The sequence below is a fragment of the Callospermophilus lateralis genome, chromosome 15 (genome assembly GCF_048772815.1).
Source record: "Callospermophilus lateralis isolate mCalLat2 chromosome 15, mCalLat2.hap1, whole genome shotgun sequence".
NCBI lineage: Eukaryota > Metazoa > Chordata > Mammalia > Rodentia > Sciuridae > Callospermophilus > Callospermophilus lateralis.
Genome location: NC_135319.1, coordinates 79,782,131 through 79,802,272, shown reverse-complemented (window position 1 = coordinate 79,802,272; position 20,142 = coordinate 79,782,131). Strand labels below are relative to the sequence as shown.

Here is a 20,142-nt window from a genome sequence, read left to right as displayed (position 1 = left end):
TTTCCTTTATGAAGTACCCAGCTTCATAAAGAACACAAAAAGAACAAAGAAACCATAAACACAGATGTTCCACGATCATGGTGGGATGATATCCCAATAAATCCATTTTAAGGTTAAAAAAAAAAAAGCCTTACTTCAAAAATGCTTTTAATACAACTAACCTACCCAACTTCTCAGCTTAGCAACACTGTACACTACAGTGTATCAGTTGTTCACCCTAGTGACAGCAAGGATGACTGGGAGGGAAGTCAGCTCACTGCTGCTGCCCAGCCTCACAAGAGTATTGTGCCCATCCCTAGCCTGGAAAAGATTAAAATTCAAAGTACAGTTTCTACCAAATGCCTATTGCTATCATACCACTGTAAAGTCAAAAAATAGTTATGTAGAACCATGTTAAGTCAAGAACTGCTTTTAATGTGGGCATGTTTTTACAATTTCTATCATGTTTCATGGGTTTATCTGTCTGTTCCTGTACCAATTCTACACTGCTTTAACTACTATGGATTCATTATAAGCACTGACAACAGGTAATCATAAAAATTTGTATCTATACTTTTCTATTCTTGCTTTTTGAATGCTCAATGCAAAATTATGATAATACCAGTCACAGAACTCCAGAGACCATCTCTGGATCATTGCTAACTGAAATTTTTTCTTGACAAAGAAGCACTCATTTCTCTTGTCACTTATATTATTCCTGCTCCTCCCTTAAAAAAAATTGCAGAGATTTGTAGGATTCATATCTATTTCTTCTGCAATGCCACTGCATGCAGAACAATTATGTCTGACCTAAAGACAAATTTCTCGATATTCAAAGAATTTATGAAATCACAACACATGCATTCTTCTAACTCTTGAATTACAAAATTTTCCTAGCAAATCCTATTTTATATTTGAACTGGATGGTAGTAACCATGTGTTTGGTATCTATATCCCCATAGTATTATGAGGCATTCAAATAATTCCTCTACCCTTTTCCATTTTCTCCTTCTGAAATTTCTATTAAAAATATTCAGAATTTTTCATTATATCCTCCCTATCTTTAACAACCTATTTTCATACTTTGCATCTTGTATTGCTTAAATTAATCTCTTTCCTTTATATATAAGAAATATATATTTCTTCTGAACTCTGAATTTCAGTTTCTTCATATTTACCTTCTAGTTTATTAATGATCTCTTCAATTATATCTAATCATCTATTTAATACATCCCACTGATGGCTGTCAAAGCTTCTAGACCCTCTCAACAAAAAGAGCTAGGAAACAATTGCGTGAATACTAACTCATGTACACACACACACACACACATATTTACTTCTATGTACTTTTTAAAATAAAAATGAATTCATACTACTCTCTTAGGCTTTTATCTAGCACCAAACAGTTCAGTTCATTTAGCCTTAACTCTTTGCTTATTTTTAACCTTTTCTCCGAAAGTAAGAAGCCTAGCTCCCCATTAAATACAAATTACTTACTTGTTCAAATCCAGTATACAAATAAAGTATTGCTAGAAACTGTTAACTTGTACCTGTGAGAAACAAATTTACCAAAGTACAGTGTATTTATGTATGGGTTTCTCATTTTAGTATCAAAACACTGTTTTTCCAAAAGTTAAGTAAGTCATTTTTTGTGAGATTATGGCATTTGCAATAATATGGGTAGATTCAATTTTCACAATTTACATTTCAAACCTGGGATCCCCTAACTTCATGGTTAACTTATTTTTAAATCTGTGATATGCAGCAAGAATTTGGAGGGGGGTGGATAGTCATAGGGATCAAACACAGAGCTTTGCACATGCTAGGCAAATGCTCTATCACTGATAGAGTTTGGATTTGATATGTCCCCCAAAGCTAATGTATAAGACAATATAAGAACATTCAGAAGTGAAAGTATCTGGTTATAAGTGCCTTAATTAATTCCTTGATGAGATTAACTGAGTGGTAACTAAAGGCAGGTAGGGTGTGGTTGGAGGAGATGGGCATTGGGGAAGTAGTGGGTATATACTTTGTATCTGGCAAGTGGAGTCTCTGCTTTCTGATCATCATGTGAGCTGCTTCCCTTTACCACACTCTTCCACATGATATTCTGCCTCACCTCAAGCCCCCAGGAAAAAACTTGCTGTGTATGGACTATGACCTCTGAAACCATGAGCTCCAAATAAACTTTACCTCCTCTAAAATTGTTCAGTTCAGGTCTTTTAGTCACAGCAGTGAAAAGGCTGACTAAAACAACTACTGAGCTACATAAAGCATGGATTTTGATAAATGCATAGAGTTACATATCTACTATCTCAGTAACATACCCCCAGAAGTTCTGTCCCTCATAATTTCACAGTGATGTCTCCTTAAAATCAATCCTTAACACTACTCCTAGCAAATAACTGATTGATTTTTCATCCACATACTTTTGTCTGTTTCAAATTGTCTTCTAAATGAAATAATACAAACTGTAGTCACTGGATCAAGCTTATTCCATTAAGCAAAATACATTTATGATTCATCTATCTTTTTCTGTGAATCAATAGTTCGATCCATGTTATTGGTTTTTTTTATATATAACATAGTCTTTGTATAGGGTACTCTTACAATATGTGCCACATTCTCTTGGTTCATCTGGTCTCAGTACTGTACATTGTCAGTGTCTCATTTAAGGCATGTTCTGCACCATCTCTCTATTTTCTGCCTCAGGGTTTTCACTTGTGCCAGAGAAAGCTATTGGTCAGACATGCTGATATACTTCTGAACTAGCAGGGAATTAATATCTACAAGAACATTGCTTAACCAGTGGGGGATAGGAGGCAGTGGTTATATGCCCCAGCCTCCCAGTACCTCAGTGGGATTAATTTTGAGGAGCATTCGACATAGTTCTTTGTAAGTCCTTGGTGGGTCTGAGTCCCAGTTTCCCAGTGTGGTAGCCAGATTCATAATGTACATATTATTAGTTTTCTGGTTACTTTTTGAAACTCTCTTCATTCCCTCACTATGCCTCCTAAAATCATCTCCCAAATAAACCACCTCACCCAACTACCTTTGTCAGGCTGTTACCTCTTCTGGACCACTCTTTACCCAATTAACCCTGTGATCTGTTCCCTCATCTACTTCAGGTGTTTATTTCACTTTTTAGTGTGGTATTTTCTCAATCTACTTTAAAGAGCAAGCCTCATCCTCTTCTTTCCTTTATTTAGATACCAGCACTTACCACTATTCTAACTTCATTGTATGAAATTAATTTTATGAATTTTAATTAAAATGAGTTACATAAATGCAATGATTTCAGTCTAATTCGTTAATTTTTTATGACTTTAATACTTAAAATACTCTTTAGCACAAGTAGGCACTCTATAAAAATGTCTGAATAAATTAATTTTTAAGAAGATTGATTATATTTAGCATAAGTATTGATTTCCTATGAAGTAAGCCCCTGAAAAATTACATTTAATTCTTCAAAATTGATTAGTAATGAATACCACTGGCAGCTTTCAAAATAAGGCCAGATGACTCACAGATGTTATAGGCAACACTACAATACTTACCATAAAGTTTCAGTGTGTATACTGAATTTCTAGAGAAATCTAAGATATACAATGGTATGAACAATAAAACTTTATAATATATTGGTTCATTCAAGGATAAACTGTAATTATTTTCATCACATTTTGATTACCTGGACACTGGATAAAGGACCACTCATAGTTTCTTTCTTTAGGGCACAGACTGGTGTCAAGTACCATCTCACTACTGTGAATCCCAGCAGGCTTCACTGGTCCCCGTGAAGACCCTTCAATGCAGTGTCCTCGTCCTGTATTACTAGGATCATTGCACCAGCCACATCCAGGCTGTTCTAAACACTGTCCACAGGTTCTCAATCCAGAACAATTCTGAGCTGTGTGATAGAAACATTAAAAAATATGTTATGTGACTTTATAGTCAAATAGAATTGTAAGCTAAAGGAAAAATAAACTTAATTATGAAAAAAGATAGTGTCATCAACTATAGGTAATGAAGTTAATGTATTTTTGCACTAGTATCTATGAGATAGGAATTGGCAAGCAAATAAAATATATATAATGAACAAAGACGAGATAAATGAACTGAATTGGGCAATTTTTTTAAAAGGGGATGATAATCATGACATGGAGAAAAATGAAGTCAAAACTTAGAGACTCCTGAGGACCTTCTCACTATTAATACTTTTCAGGAGCTGATCCAGGGGCCTACAAATGAGCTGTACCATTGTCTGTGATACAGAGCTGTGTTAGCCACCTCTATTATACATCCTACGGATCCTTCAATGAGAACCTCTGCACTTTCCCCTTGGACATCAAGTATAAGTAATGCCTGCCCATTCCCTGAGATTCCTGAACCCCATTTAGACTGCTTCACAAAACCAATACTCTTCCCAAGGGTCCAAAATACTAATATTTGCTTATATAAATAAACTCAATTTCACCCCAAGAGCACACCAAGTGGGAACAAAGGAACCTGATACTCTGCTTCAGTAACAACCAGCTATGTACACTCTTTCAGGGCTGCAGGATATCTCTCCAAGACTGATTTGCTGAAGCTCAACTTTTTGAGGTATAACCTATGAGACTTGCTACACTTACTATTGTTGTGATGTCATGAAAGTCTGACATCATATTCATAATCATTGCTATGTGATGCTTTAAGCTTTAATCCCAGCTCCTCTACTGGGCTGAAATATTCTGTAATTCTTTTATTTTTACTTTGCTATGACTGGTATACTTTATTTTGGAATTGTTTATCTATTAAAAAAAATAGTGATAGACATATAAAGCACCATGAATGATGTTTTCTATCACTTGCTAGAAAAGCCCAGAGGGGGAAAAAACAAGGTAAATTTCTGGCAGACTCAGTTTCATTAGTGTAGTATTAACAACTTAGCTGGAACTCAGTGTTTAACATTGCTGAAAGAAAAATGTTCCTCACATTACTATAAATAGGAATGGTGTGGGTTCCTTGATGAATATCAGGAACTCATGGTAGCTGTGTAGACACACTAGAACATTAAAGATCTGAAGAATTTATCAATGATGATATTCTTTTTTGTGAATTCTTTTCTTTTATCCAATCTGGAGATAAGAGATTGGATAAAAGATTGGATAAAAGAAGATAGAGAGTAAGTACTACCTCTTATATTTCCTTAATAAGAAATTTTAAAAAAGACTACTCTGAGTCATTGAACACAAACAGCTGATGTTAACGTTGTAGACAAATAATTCATTAGTATGAAGAGTCTTCCCTTTGAAATTCACATTTCTTCCAACAGTGCCCAGTAGTGAATGACACTTCATTTAGAAGAAAAATGAACATTCCATATCCTGCCATCCCTCCTTAGTTTATGTGGTTTAAAATATTTCTCTTATGTCTATGTACTTAGTCCATGGTACTATTAACTGGTTTACTCCCATTGTCCTCAAAACTATATTGGCTTGCTGTATAATTCATAGGACATAATGCAAAAATCAAATTAGTTATGGTATGTTCACATTCCAATTATTTACTATCATGTGATGGTTTGCAGTAAAATTTACCTAGGTCTTGCACAGAATAAATTTGATTTCTAATATACTATAGCCTATGCATATTTCCTAGGAAAACAAATTTTATCTTAGAATTATTTTTAAGGAAAGATGATCATTAAGATATCTTAGCATTACAGACAAATTAAATTATTATCAATACAACACTCCTGCTAGTGCTTTCTAAACAGGTAGGGAAATCTTAGGTTAAAGAATCCTGGGTTTCTTGGCCTGAATGACAAACTATTAATCTTTTAGTTCTATTTATCCATTCGATTTTAGGATTTAATGACAAGTTATAAAATGTCATGTTCAAAGCAAAATGTAAGTCTCTTGGATTTCATTTTCAATATAAAACTATTGAATATGGTAATGTTGGTTTCATTTTGGTTCAGGAATGGAAAATAACATGCACTGTTGAAAAACTTTTTTAAAAAAACATTTTTTTAGTATTTAATAATGACTCAAAAACTAACAGATTTTGTTTTATATTTTTCTTACAGATAAATAGTATTACAGCACAAATTGGGTGTCAACATACTATATATACAAACAGAGATATGAAAAATCATGGTATATATGTGTAATAAGAATGGTAATGCAGGGGCTGATGTTGTGGCTCAGAGGTAGAGCACTCACCTAGCATGCATGAGGCACTGGGTTCGATCCTCAGCACACATAAAAAAATAAAATAAAGATTTGTGTTCACCTATAACTAAAAAATAAATGTTTAAAAAAAAAGAATTATAATGCACTCCACTATCATTTTTTTTTAAATCAAAAAAAAAAAAAACAGTGATACAGGAAAGGTTATATTTGCTGTGCTATTGTCCTTAATGTTATGGATAGTGTAGAGACTATACTTGAATTAAAGAACATTAAATCAATCGTTTTATTTTATTTATTTGGGGGGCTTTGAATGTCAAATTATAAAATATTCATTGTGATTTTTTAAATGTGTAAGGATTGGAAAAATCAATCCACAAGAAAACTGTCATCAAATTTAAGAAATGACTGCCTTTAATTGTAAAGAAATATCAAGTTTTAAATTAGACAAGTAAATAAAATCTACAAAATACTAACAGAAATACAAATTTTTACCAGGCACAGTGGCACACTCCTGTAATCCCAGAAGCTAGGGAGACTGAAAGCAAAAGAATAGAGAGTTCAAAGCCAGTCTCAGCAACTTAACAAGGCCCTAAGCAACTTAACAACACCCTGCTAAGTGGTGGGGTACCCTAGGTTCAATCCCCGGAACCAAGAAAAAAGAAATACAGATTTGTGAGAAATATATTCTCAAGTTTCTTATTATTCTAGTTTTACTATTTCACTTTGGTTTCATTTTCATTTGAACTTCTATATATTAAAAACTAAATATTCTATTATTGCTTTAAATAATGCCCTTAGAAATTCATTTTCACAAATAAAGCATCTATTTTAAAGCTATCAATTATTAATAATCCTACTTATTAACAAAGCTTTCTCAGAAGCCGTTAGGCAAAATTAATCTTAAAATATATTTCCTTTCTTCAATTAATGAATTTTAAACATTGATGCCGCAATATAGTAACTGGAGAATATTGCTAAATTCATATTTGCCTCTCATTTCCAAAGACGAGTTTCCCTTAAGTTCCTTTTACCAGAAAACCAATCACTGACACAGTTTTCTAAAAGCAACATGAAACTTAGACCTTTTCTAATATAATGCTTTATTTGAAACTATAAATATTTTTTAAAGATTACTGTAAATGTTAAATAATTAGGTACCTATAGTAGAAAATGATAATATAAATCTATTATATATAATTAATCATGTAAAGATACAAAGCTAGGGATAGGGATATAGCTCGGTTGGTAAAGTGCTTGCCCCCCATGCACAAAGCCCTGGGTTCAATCCCCAGCACCACACACACACAAAAAAAAAAAAAAAATATATATATATATATATATATATATATATATATATATCCTCTCTATATATATATAAAGCTAAAAGCATGAAAATGTCATCATCCAAAGGTCAACAACTTGAAAAAATAATAGTTGCTTTAGTTCTTAGATTTTGAGCAAGAATGTCAACTTCACCCCTAGTCACAATTTTATTTTTTGGCATTTTTTTAAAAAAACTCAGTACAAATTTGCTGGTTAAAAGTACAAGAAAAAATTAATAATAATTGAAAAGAAATTTGTTTTTCCAGAAAGCGGATCAGTGCCAGGTAATACTACTCGCAGAAATAGGAGATTGCCTTGAGGTAAGATACAATACCCTTCTTCCCCACAATGATGCACAGACCATATAATTAAAAAACTCTGCAACAAAAACAACCATTATAGTAGTGCTGACATCATCAGCACAAATGAAGCCTACACAGCCACAGGAATGGCACACATGACAGAGAAGATAACTCAGATTTCACTCTAAGTAACTTGTAAGTTCTTAAGAGAATAAAAGCTTAGAGACTTTCATTTAACCTACCTTTTTTCCTTTTTAAAGTGAAATATATCACACATATTGAGTAGTACACAAAGAAAAATGTGAGACTAATAAAGTATTATAAATAAGCACTCTGTTCCTGTGCACAGCTTGAAAGTGAAACATTGCCTCCCTTCTGCCACTTCCCAGTCAGCACCCCAATCTTCTCCAGGAACTACCCACTACCTGACATTTATGAGAACAAGTCTGTGCCTTACTCTATTGCCACCTACATATGCATTCCTAAAGAATACAGTTTAGTTTTGTCCATTTTTTAATATTATCTAAATGAACTCTATCAGTACCTAATCTTCCATGTTTGGCCTCTTTCACTTAACATCAATGTTTGTGGAAAGACAAAGAGGACCACTTAGGATAGGAGAGGCTAAAGACCATCTCATCTCCTCAATAGTCTCCAGCCCTGAAGTCAACTCCCCTAGCAGCTGGCCTCTAGTTATAAGATGATTTCTATGCTACTAAAGCTACTTCAGACCAACAACCCCTCAGTGTCTATACAAAGTCCCTAAAAGGAGATAGCAACAAGGAGCTCAACCTATAATATACTCAGTTATGCCCATTCTAAGCTTATGACAAGAGCCTAGGAGAGAAGGTGTGTACAACTTCAGCTGGGCATTCTAGACTGTAGTATGTCACTTTTTTGTCTCTATAAGCAACAGTGGTACCCATAAGGAGTAAACACTGGTTTTTGACTAGATTCCTCAGGCAAGGAGCCATCCTCCCTGGGAATGACCAAAAGCCAGAACAAGCCAGTGAGTCTCCACCTGCCACTACCTACACAGCTGACTCCCTCTAAGTAGAAAGATAACTCATTCAAGCAAGAAGGGCTAATAATAACTACAAGGCCATGTTTTCCAGAGGCCACTAGATCCCAGCAGTGAGCAGACACTCACAGGCCTCAAAAAACAATAGAATAGATTCACCACCAAAAGAGATCTCAGAATTATCAAGTTGTTTACTGTGCACTTGAACAGCCTATCTCTTAAAAGCAAAATTTTAAAGCTCAGAAGGAGAAGAGAGAAAGAGCAGTGGATGGGAAGGATGCAAGCTCCTGCAGGGATGGTTGTCTATACCTCATCACAATCATGTTGCCACTGATGGCTTCTATGGAAGGAATACAAAACAGTCAACCGTCTTACAAGAAAATCTTGAGGATACTTGGGAAATTTAGAGGGAAAACTAAGTTATGGCCCACACTCCTAGAAAACCTTTAAGTGGCCCCCATCCCAGCATAAAGGAACAAAAGGAAGCTGGTGAACTGATGCAAAACCCTGAACTGGACCTAAAAGAGTTGTAGGATGGAAGGAGAGGCAAGATAATAATAGTGGAGAACTGAGAGCTATCTTTAAGAAAAAGGAATTAAACTTGGGATAAAGATCTCCTAGAGAGGTTTCTCTAGTAGAGAACTGAAATAGTTTCTTCCTCTGTCCATTTAATAACTTTCAAACATGAACACATGCCTGAGTTTAATAGATACTGCACCCCAAGTAATTATCTGTGTCCCCTTTGGCTGAACTATAACTGCAATTGCTTTGGGGGCTGGCATAAACACACCAGCATATTCACTGAATGCAATCTTTTCAAACTCTGCTTTTTACAGGTTTAAGTACTGAGAAAAATAAATAATTTCTAAGGACTCTTGGTCTCTCTGTCTTGACACTCAGAAGTTGAGAAATAGGAAACTGAGAAAGGAGAAAAAATTCCTTTCATTTTATCTATGCCTGTTAACACTTAGCAAGTAAATGAATGTTTTGCTTTGTTCAAATCAAGGAGCCCTGGATGAACATAAATTTGGACACCAACTCTATCTCAGATAATTCTAAAGCTACCTGTGGTGATGAAATGGTAACTCTTGGGCCCCTATTAAGCATATTATTTTTTAAAAGAATCTAGATCAATTATAATATGGACAGTACCTTATGAGTGGGACATGGATGCAACATTGAGAAGTGGGTGGCAGGAGCAGCAGGAGTTACCTTTTCACCTTTCTAATTCTGAATATGAACAGAACAATTAGAATTAGGTCCCTATGGACAGGAACATTTTTGATCAGCCTCAGTATGGGAGACAGGATTATGGGAAGACAAACCATTTTCTCTGTTAGCACGGTACTAGCTAGGGCAAGGACCTTCTCCCAAGCAGAAGGAGCTGCACAGGTTCTGAACTTCCCCCAGGCCACCAAGTGCTATCAGAAGAGTGATGTAATTCCCTTGGCAGCTGCATTCTGATGCAGTCTATTTGGCAAGCAGAGCCACTCTCATAACCCAGTATCAAAACTTCAGTCAGATGTATCCTTACACTGTACTCCATATAAAATATGGAACCAGCAAGGGGCAGAGCTTTCTCTTGAAGAGTAACCCACAGCAAGTCCACACTGCTCTACTGCCATGACTCTCCATATGACACCAAGATTCTGCATCCTGCATTTGTAATATGTGTATCAATATTGATATTTTTTGATCAAAAAAAATGCTTATGTGAATCTAATCATAAAAAAATAATTAGACAAATACAAATTTACAACCTTATAAAACAACTGACAAAGATTCTTCAAAAATATCAAAGTCATGAAAGAAAAAGAAGACAGGAGAACTGTACTACATTAAAGGACACTAAAGAGGCACAACAAAGCAATATGTGATTCTTGAGGTGAGCATTTCCATGAAGTGTTATGTCACCTCCCATCTACACTCAAGAGTTCAGAGGGAAGAGACTATAAATGTGGCAAAATGTTAATTTTTAGGGGAAGATATTTAGTGGAATTCAAAATGATGATACAATACAAATCAGAGGCCAATACTACTAGCAGATTTTAAACTTGGCTGTGACAATATTTTTTCTCATTAGTTGAAACTTCCTAAAATGTCTTATTCCTCGTTCTGTCACAGAAATATGATTTATGTTGTTGTTAAATAAACAGTCACTCTAGAAAAACACTTACGGGAGCAGGTGGCAGTCTGCCACTCCAGACACTGTCCATACGGAAAGGAAATGATGTAGGCATTGGAGTCAACGCACCGCCTTGTACTGCTGCACCACATGCACTCCATGCCATTGCTTGTGCAGTTGGAACAGGACGTCCTTAGAGAGCATGGCTTTTTGCATGGCCTTGCATTTTGATTTGGGCTAACTGGAATAAATCAGCAATATAAGTATTTCATTAATTAAGTGCATTTTAACACAAATGTATGGGTTTCATTCTGTTATTTATGGAATGTTTCAATTAAGCCAAGTGTGTCATCATAACATAGTGATAAATAAAAATAAAGATGATATTTCAATACTACTTAAATTTACTATTAAATTTGAAAATCTGTAATTCCTGTAAAGTTTTAAATTCCTTACAAATAGTACCGTTCTAAAAATTATGAACAGTAATATAATCTGCAACCTAGTTTTTCTATGTACTTGATACTATGCATTATTTACTTCCCCAGCCACAATTTTTTATGTAAATATTCCACATGTTATCACAGCACACATCTTGGCAGTGAACATGTGTTTGACGTAAACAAACAATAAAAATACAACCCACTGTAAAATGTCTATGCAAATACAATATTCATAATACCCTTAGGATAGTCTTAAGATAGTTATTATCTTTTTTAAAAAGTAAATAATAAGGATATAGAGAAAGTAGAAACTATGCACTGCTGGTGGGAATGTAAAATTGGTGCAGTCTCTATAGAAAAGAGTATGGCAATTCCTTAAAAACTCAAACAGAATTACTATATGATTTAGCAATTTACTTTACACTATGTACCCAAAAAAAGTGAAATCAAAAACTCAATATTTGTGTACCCATATTCATAGCATCATTATGCACAATAACTAAAAGGCAGAAGCAACCCAAGTGGCTGTTGATGGATATATGGGTAAACAAAATGTGGCACATACATATAACGGAAATGTTATCCAACCTTAAAATTCTGACACGCTACAACATGGATGAACTGTGAAGACATATGCTATGCTAAGAGTAAGCTGCTCCCAAAGGTATAAAAACTATGATCTACAACATGTGATGCCTAAGTCTCAAGTTCACCAAATCAAAACAATGCTGGTTTCCAGGCACTAAGCAGGTGGAAAATTGGCAGCCATGATTTAACAAGTTCAGAGTTGTGGTTTTGCAAAATAAGAATTTTTTGGAGATGAATAGGTGTTGATAGTTGTACAACAGTGTGAATGTCCTTAATGTCCTTAAATGTACCCTTAAAAATAATTGAAATGATAAGTTTATATTATACATATTTACCACAATAAATATGCAAAATTTTATAAGAAGTCAATATTACTTTCTCACTTAATGAAAATCCATTTCAAAAGATACAAATATTTCTGTTTACTTGACAACTAAAACATTTATCTATAAGATTAAAAAGTCTCAATTAATCATTAGTCTTACAGACAAATCTTTCAAACACTACTATGATAAATGTAAAAGACATTAGCAAATTAAGAGATTATTACTATACTATAACCACAACCATATATTCATAATCACACTATTTTAGTAAATAGATATATAAAACAATATAATTTTATTTTTAATTAATGCTGAGATAAATAACAATAAGTGGGGAATGTGGATAAAAATAAATATCAGGGAATCAGTGTATCATAAAAAGATGGTGTGAATTACTTCAGATTATACCCTGGAAAAAGGTGGTGCAGAGAGGGCTTGAAATGCATTTTTAGCCCAGTGTGGTGGTGTATGACTATAATTCTAGCAGCTCAGAAGCCTGAGGCAGAAGGATCAGGAGGTCAAAGACAGTGAGGCCCTAATCAACTCAGTGAGACCCTGTCTTCTAAAGAAAATACAAAATAAGGCTGGAGATGTGCCCCTGAGTTCAATCCCTAGTATTCATCCTCCCTACCCCCAAAAAAGAAAAAAAAACATTTTTAAATAAATGCTAATTTTCAGGAATACTTACCAACAGGTTTTTCACAGACAAGTCCATCTGCCATAGATGTGCAAGGATTTGCTTTTAAGCCTGCAACTGCAGCCCTTTCTAGGTATGCACAGAATCCAGAATCATTTGGTTCACCAGGAAGCCACTGTAAAGTCGTATTTGTAAAAGGAGACATGTCCTCCCATCCCCAGTAGGATATATTGATTTTGCGCAAGCCTACCCAAGGTGACACTTTCTGTAAACAGGAAAGAGGCATTTTTAAAAGTTAGATGTAAAACTACTGACTCGTGTTCTTCATCAAATAAAATATGATTTCAATTTACAATTACACTGGACAATATATAGAACCACCTGTGTAGCAGTCAATTTTAGTACCAATAATAATTAATAATCCTGGCACATTTTAGATGATGTAGAATAGAACACTATTTTAAGTATGGTTTTATTGTTTATATACATGTTTAGGGTCATTTATTTAGTCTTTATGAGTCTGTTTTCTATGGAATGGGGGTATAAATAAATGCCTAATTTAAATATCTATCATATGAGGCAAAATCATTATAAAACTGAACATATTGCTACTGCTGCACCTGTCAGTAGTATTACTACTATCAAATTAAAGGGTTAATTGGTTATGGGGTTAAGAATCTAATGATAAATTGTCACCATCTGCATTGCACAAAAACAGAAAACAAAATCAACAAACACAGTATAGAATCTAAATGAACACTTCATAACATGATTTCACAAAAAAAAAAAAACTGAGAAAGGAGTAGTTGACTCTCCTAATTCAGACCTTCGCTTCTATGAAGTTCATTTTACACAACTTCAGATTAAATGTCATCCACTTTCATTAATAAAGTACTCAAGAAAACTGATAACATATGATTCTTGTTCTGAAATTTTAATAGGTACACAAAAACCACATATCTATTCTTAATGCTTTCAGCAATATTTAGACTTAAATTAAAACAAAATTAGACTTAAATCAAAATCTAATCTATATTTATATACTTTATTTTAATCATTATTGTGATTTAAAATATGCTATATAATGTTATGGTTATCCAAAAAATGATATATTCTTGATGCAAATTACTATCATCACAAAATTCTATTAGATTATAAACACCTTAGTTTTAATATATATAATACATATATATTCTTATTAGATACTAAGCTACCAATATTTATTATCATGTAAGATCGTTTCAAAATTGCACATCATTCCTTTTTTAATTATTAAACTATGGGGTGCCAGGGTAGAGAAAAGATATGCCTCTCCATCAATATAAAAATGATATTTATTCCATTATTAATTCTAATTATGTTGTACAAATGGTCCTAGAGAGTGTAAAAGATAGCTTTAGAACTAGAAATTTGCAAAGTACATAAATACAATGAATTTTATACAGATATTCCCAACAAATATTTCTTCAATAAAATAAAATCCCTTACAAATTTTCATCATGACATATCTCATATTGCCAATGGAGTACAGTACACATAGTAATTAATCAAGAAATTTTTCTAAATAAAGTTCATTAGAATAAAAATGGTTATTTTCTACCATCTTGCAGAATGCCTGATACAGAGATGGAACTTATTAAATGGTGTTTCTAATTTTGAAAACACACATATTGCTTCACATTGTGTCCTCATACATTTCACACATTATTCTAAAAGATATTTTGATAATACGCTATAACATTTTTAAAGTTCTTGGTAATAAGAACTTCTGGATAATCAATCCAACATAGATATTTCAGATTAATGACTATGTTTCATATTACAGCAATTCTGCCTATATTTCCCAACTATCTATGGTAAAGACAAGTCATTTAAAATGAAATATTACTCCCTAACTCATCATGATAAGAATCATATAGGAAGAGAAGAGAAACAAAAATGAAGCAGCTGATAAAACATTTAAAGTAACTATTACTCAGTAAATGAACCAGACAGGCAGTTGAAAATGAAAGATAAATTACTATATTATGAAAATTTATAGCACACACCATAAATCACTGTAACATTTCATTAGCCATTTCTGATAAGTAAATGATCATTTGACCCAACATATCTCTTTCAAGTGCATGGATTTGTTGATCTTTATTTGCCAAGGAAGGGTTATCTTAAGTTTATACAACTGCAATGACTCGGGATATAATTCATTTTATTTAAAGATATGCCTAATGGAATGTCACCTTGCAGAAGTTTCCACTTTGAAATTCTGCTAAAAGCTTGGCTTTCTGATAAAACAAAACATTCTTCACTTACATAGTTTATTAGTCAGCAAACTATCAAGTCTAAGTTCATCACAGATTCAAAATAATTATTAGCCGAATTTCTATGATTTATAATAGGCAAGAAAAAATAGCTACTGACACAAAAAATCCTGAGATATGCAACTTCTAGAATGGCATATTTCAAGATTATATGATAGCAACTAAAAATAATGTTTTAAACCAAGAAAAGATAATAGAGATTTAATGCTAAATACTTTCCAAAACTCTGAAAATGTGGTTCTTGCAGATACTAAGGTCTTCCTAAGTAGCAGGTATTTAATAATTTTTACTTGTTTCTTGTAATTACCCTTCATTTTTTGTAGTTATAGACATGAAACTCCTAATAAGAATATAAACAGATCTTAATTTATGTTGTAAATTCCATATGCTTAAAAATAAAACTTAAATACCTCAGGGGCTGGGGATATATCTCAGAGGTAGAGTTTTTGCCTGGGTTCAATCTTCAGTACCACTTAAAACAAACAAGTACAGGGCTAGGGATGTGGCTCAGTGGTAGAGTGCTTGCCTAGCATGCACAAGACGGGGTTCAATCCTTACCATTACAAAAATAAAACAAAAAAAAACAACAGAATCTTTTAGTTTAGGGATGGGGACTCGGCTCAGTGGTAGAGTGCTTGCTAAGCATGTGCAAAACCCTGGGTTCAATTCCCAGTACAACAACAACAAAAAAAAAAGAAAAACCTGTCACATATTTCCAAAATATTTTTAAAAATCAATAGATCCTCCCTATGTCACCACACTCATTTTTCCTCCAGCCATTAAGCTTATAGCTCTCAAAGTGTTTAAAAAAAAAAAAAAGGAGGAATTTTCTCAAACTGCCTAACAAACATCCTCAAGTACTGGCCTACTCCAACTCCTACAAAACTTAGCTAAACCATTTCATACAAGCTCTCCTTAAGTACACATTACTAACTAGCTGTTCACCCTCTACCATCTCCTACCACCCTGTGCACATCTATCACTGGAATTATCAATTTAGTATAATTGTGTTTGTTTCCCTCTACACTAAAATCCCCCTACACTAAAATCATTTGAAAGCAATGTTTGTCTTTTTATTTCCATATTCTCGGCAAGCAGTAGATTGCCAAGTACACTAAGGGTGCTTAATAAATGTGTACTAAATAAATAAATACCAGTACATCCTTCAGAAAATATATTTATAGTTCACAAAACAAAATTTTATGAATCAATTGGTAATACAAATTTAATTAGTATAGTTTTTTTTATCCTATTAGTCCCAGGCATAAACAAAATCTGTCATGAGGCCAACAAATTTCATATTATAAGATGAACTTCAAAATACTTGGCTATTTATAAAAGCAAAAAATTTAATTAATATATTAAATTAATGAGGCAGAGAGCTTTGGACTTAAAGATTACAATTAACATTAGAAACTATATTATCCATTATTGGGGTTTTTTTTTGAGAAATATACATGTTAATACCACCACAAAAATTAGGATAGGCAATGAGAGTGAACTGAATGTCCTTGCAAAAATTTTAGTTATTTATCATAAAAAAATAAAAAACTAGTCTAGAGCAAATAGTTTTCTATAATCAATTCCAATATTAACTACCCATCAAATAAGTTAATTTTGTTACCTAATAATTAATCTTCTAAATGATTCTTGACAAGAGTAGTAATAGCAGTGCTGGGAACAAAGACAAAAAAGTAATAGTCCATAAATGGGAATAATAATGATGATCATAGTAAATACTCAAAAATAAAATGTATCTTTATATGTAATATCTCATTTATTATTTTAATAGTCCAGATAACTATTTTTATTATCCCAGTTTACAAATGAGTAACACAGAATTAGGGAGGTTAACTTGCTATTAAGTTGCAGAGATACTATCCACAATACTGCTTAAAATCATCTATACCAACACAGAATTATTTAAGTGTTGTCATAGCAAGTAACTGATAATCTCTATTCTGAAAATCTTCAAGCCAAAATCATCTCTGCCCCTCTCTACAGAGTGGTATTAAAATTATTAAATTATATGCAAATGTTAAGAGTATGTATTCATATGAAATCACTTCTTGGTATTGCATTGATTTACTGTGTAAAACATGAGATAAGAAACTTATTACCAAATATACATATAGAATCAATCCTCTGCCTGCTATCATTTGAAATCAATTCCACTTCCATTTCTAGAATTTAGTAAGAATGTATTTTAAAAAAACAAGTAGAATTAATCACTTCTAAGAGTTATGGGGTCATGACAGCACAGTTATGGTTACCTGTTGGGTATACTTCTGTATTTCATCCAGAACAAATTCTACTTCTTTGGGAGTTGTTAATGAAGCAAGATTTCCACTAAGATTATAGCAATAAAGTTTTGCATTGTCATAACTTTCTCTACTGGAGTTGATTTTTAGACAAGCATCCCCAATATGACTCCATCCTTCTCCACAAAGATGAGCTAGTCAAAGAAAAAAATTGTCTTATTTTGAGAGCATACGTATTTTTTAATTATTTCAGAATTATAACATAATTTTATATCATTTAAATTATATTTTAAATAAAACATTTTAAGTATCTTAACATAAAATTTGTCTAATAATTTGTTGGAGAATGAAAAAAGAAGACCCTATTTTTTCTTTAGATTTTTTTCTTTAGATGCTCATATAATATCTATTAAAATGTACTGATAGCTTGCTAGATTTTCAATAGTGTATTAGCATTTAATGCTTCATTCAATAAACAAAATCACTACTATATTTATGTCCTAAAGTCCAGCTAAGATCACGGTAAGAGAAAATTATCAGAATAAAACAAAAGCAATTCCAAAGTTAATTCTATATGTGGGGCTAATTGACCTCCAAATCTAATTTCCAGGGACCAGGTATACTGTTTTAGTATGTTAGGTTCTTTGATTCTTTAGGCATGAGTAGATCATTTCATTCCACTTATGTTTTGTAAAAAAGCTATTAAAAAGCTCTAATTTTTGCTTTCTAGAGTCTGTTTTTACATAGCTCTTCTTGCCTTACTAGAGTTTAAATAACTATTCAGCAATAGTTTATCTACAGTAGTCCAGCTAGGCTTAAAACAGCACCTAGTCTCTAAAACACATGTTATAAACACATATAGTATAAAGTTCTGCTCTAGAGTGTACTAATGAACAATGCAGTGTCTCATGAACACACTGATCTACTCGCTAATATTTTTATTCTCCATATGACATTAAACACAGCAGTGCCTCTTGCAATTTAGAAAAGGACTAATGTACTCCTGCAACTCTTAGGAACTATTCTAAAGCAGTAGTTCTGAAATATCTTAGTTTTTAACTCTTTTTTTAAATATTTTTTTAGTTGTAGATGGACACAATACCTCTATTTTATTTTTATGTGGTGCTCAGGATCAAACCCAGTGCCTTCCACATGCAAGGAGAGCACTCTACCCAGAGCTACAACCTCATCCCAGTTTTTAACTCTAAAAAATCATTGAGGGCCCCACAGATCTTTCTTAATGGATATTATATATAGATTTTGATCATATTAACACTGATAATTTTAAAAATATTCATTAACTTAGAGTAATAATTTTAAATCCCATTACAAGTGTACTCTTCCAGATATCCCTCAATAAATTATAATTATCATCTAATATCTATGGGTATGACCTTGCTTTCTTTCATTTTGAGATCACATGTGCAGCAGTCTTTTGGTTTTAAAGAAGATGGAGTACCAAATCACTTTTCCTTATGAAAATTTCTTGTTAAATTGTGGGGATTTTTTCCTACCTTACTGAATCAAAAAAAGATTTAGATTATTTTTGCCTCTTTATTTTTTTCAATTAAAACAAAAATAACTGATTGACAAAGCATACAAAAGGAAAAAATGATGGGCCTTTGAAGCTAAACTAAATTATACTAATAAACCAAATATTTTTATTGGGCTTTTATAGTATTGAGTGTCAACTCAGCTATGTGGTTAAAAGGAAAGCAGTTAATTTTTTTTAGTAAGTTTAGTGAGATAAATTCAAATTGTCTAGCTCATATGAGATTGACACTAAAATAAAAATGCAGTTCACCAGTTTTCATGGAAAAATGTTCTATTGAGTCCACTTTTGAGAGCACTTACTTACTGAGACAAGCTAAATGGAAACAGATGAGAGGACTGCTCTCAAAAGAAATTAAGGTAGTCCTCCTGGGACCCTAGTTAGTGTTCACAAGACAGTTGTTATTAAGAGTTTGGTTCCTCCCCAATTTATGTTTCTCTCTCCTTTTCTTTCTCTCTCTCTTCTCTCCTTTCCTTTCTTACCATGTGACCTCTCCCTCTCCCATGTGTTCTTAACACGATGCCATTTGTCATAATATAACATATCCAAGGGGAATCTCATCAGAGGCTAAACCTTGGGATTTGCTGGATCTTGAATTTTCAGACTCCAAAACTCTTTATTTTATATATTACCCAGAATCAGATATTATTATAATAACAGAAAACAGACAAATAAACATTCTAAAACCTCAATAACATTTTTAAAAGCAAAGAATTTTTTATTTCATTACATAAATTTGTAAGAAAAATTCTCTTTCAGACATGAAATCTGATTAAATTTTCCAATATTTTTAAGAATTATATCAGTTCAGAATTTTTTAAAATACTTTTTAGTTGTTGATGGACCTTTATTTTATTAATTTATTTATATGCAGTGCTGAGAATAGAACCCAGTGCCTCACACGTGAGGCAAGTGCTATACCACTGAGCCACAATCCCAGCCCCCAGTTCAAAAATTTTTCATGAGGGGAAATAGGCAAAAATTAAACAAAAATAAAACACCCTTTTAATAGTTACAACTCTGCCATTTACAACACATGAGGTTTTGAGCTAGTCATTTGCCACCATGTGTCTAAATTCATCTGTACAACA

At 33.0% G+C, this 20,142-nt stretch overlaps 1 protein-coding gene across 1 annotated transcript in view; it reads right to left on the bottom strand.

The window, feature by feature from the left end:
• The window catches only part of Atrnl1 (attractin like 1), a 746,572-nt gene that overhangs the window by 549,876 nt on the left and 176,554 nt on the right, over positions 1 to 20,142 (bottom strand). The window contains exons 15-18 of the mRNA XM_076834523.1: positions 17,512 to 17,693; positions 12,972 to 13,185; positions 10,979 to 11,167; positions 3,668 to 3,886 (exon numbers count right to left, since the gene is read on the bottom strand). Coding sequence (XP_076690638.1) covers positions 3,668 to 3,886; positions 10,979 to 11,167; positions 12,972 to 13,185; positions 17,512 to 17,693 — 804 coding nt within the window. The remainder of the gene's footprint in view (positions 1 to 3,667; positions 3,887 to 10,978; positions 11,168 to 12,971; positions 13,186 to 17,511; positions 17,694 to 20,142) is intronic.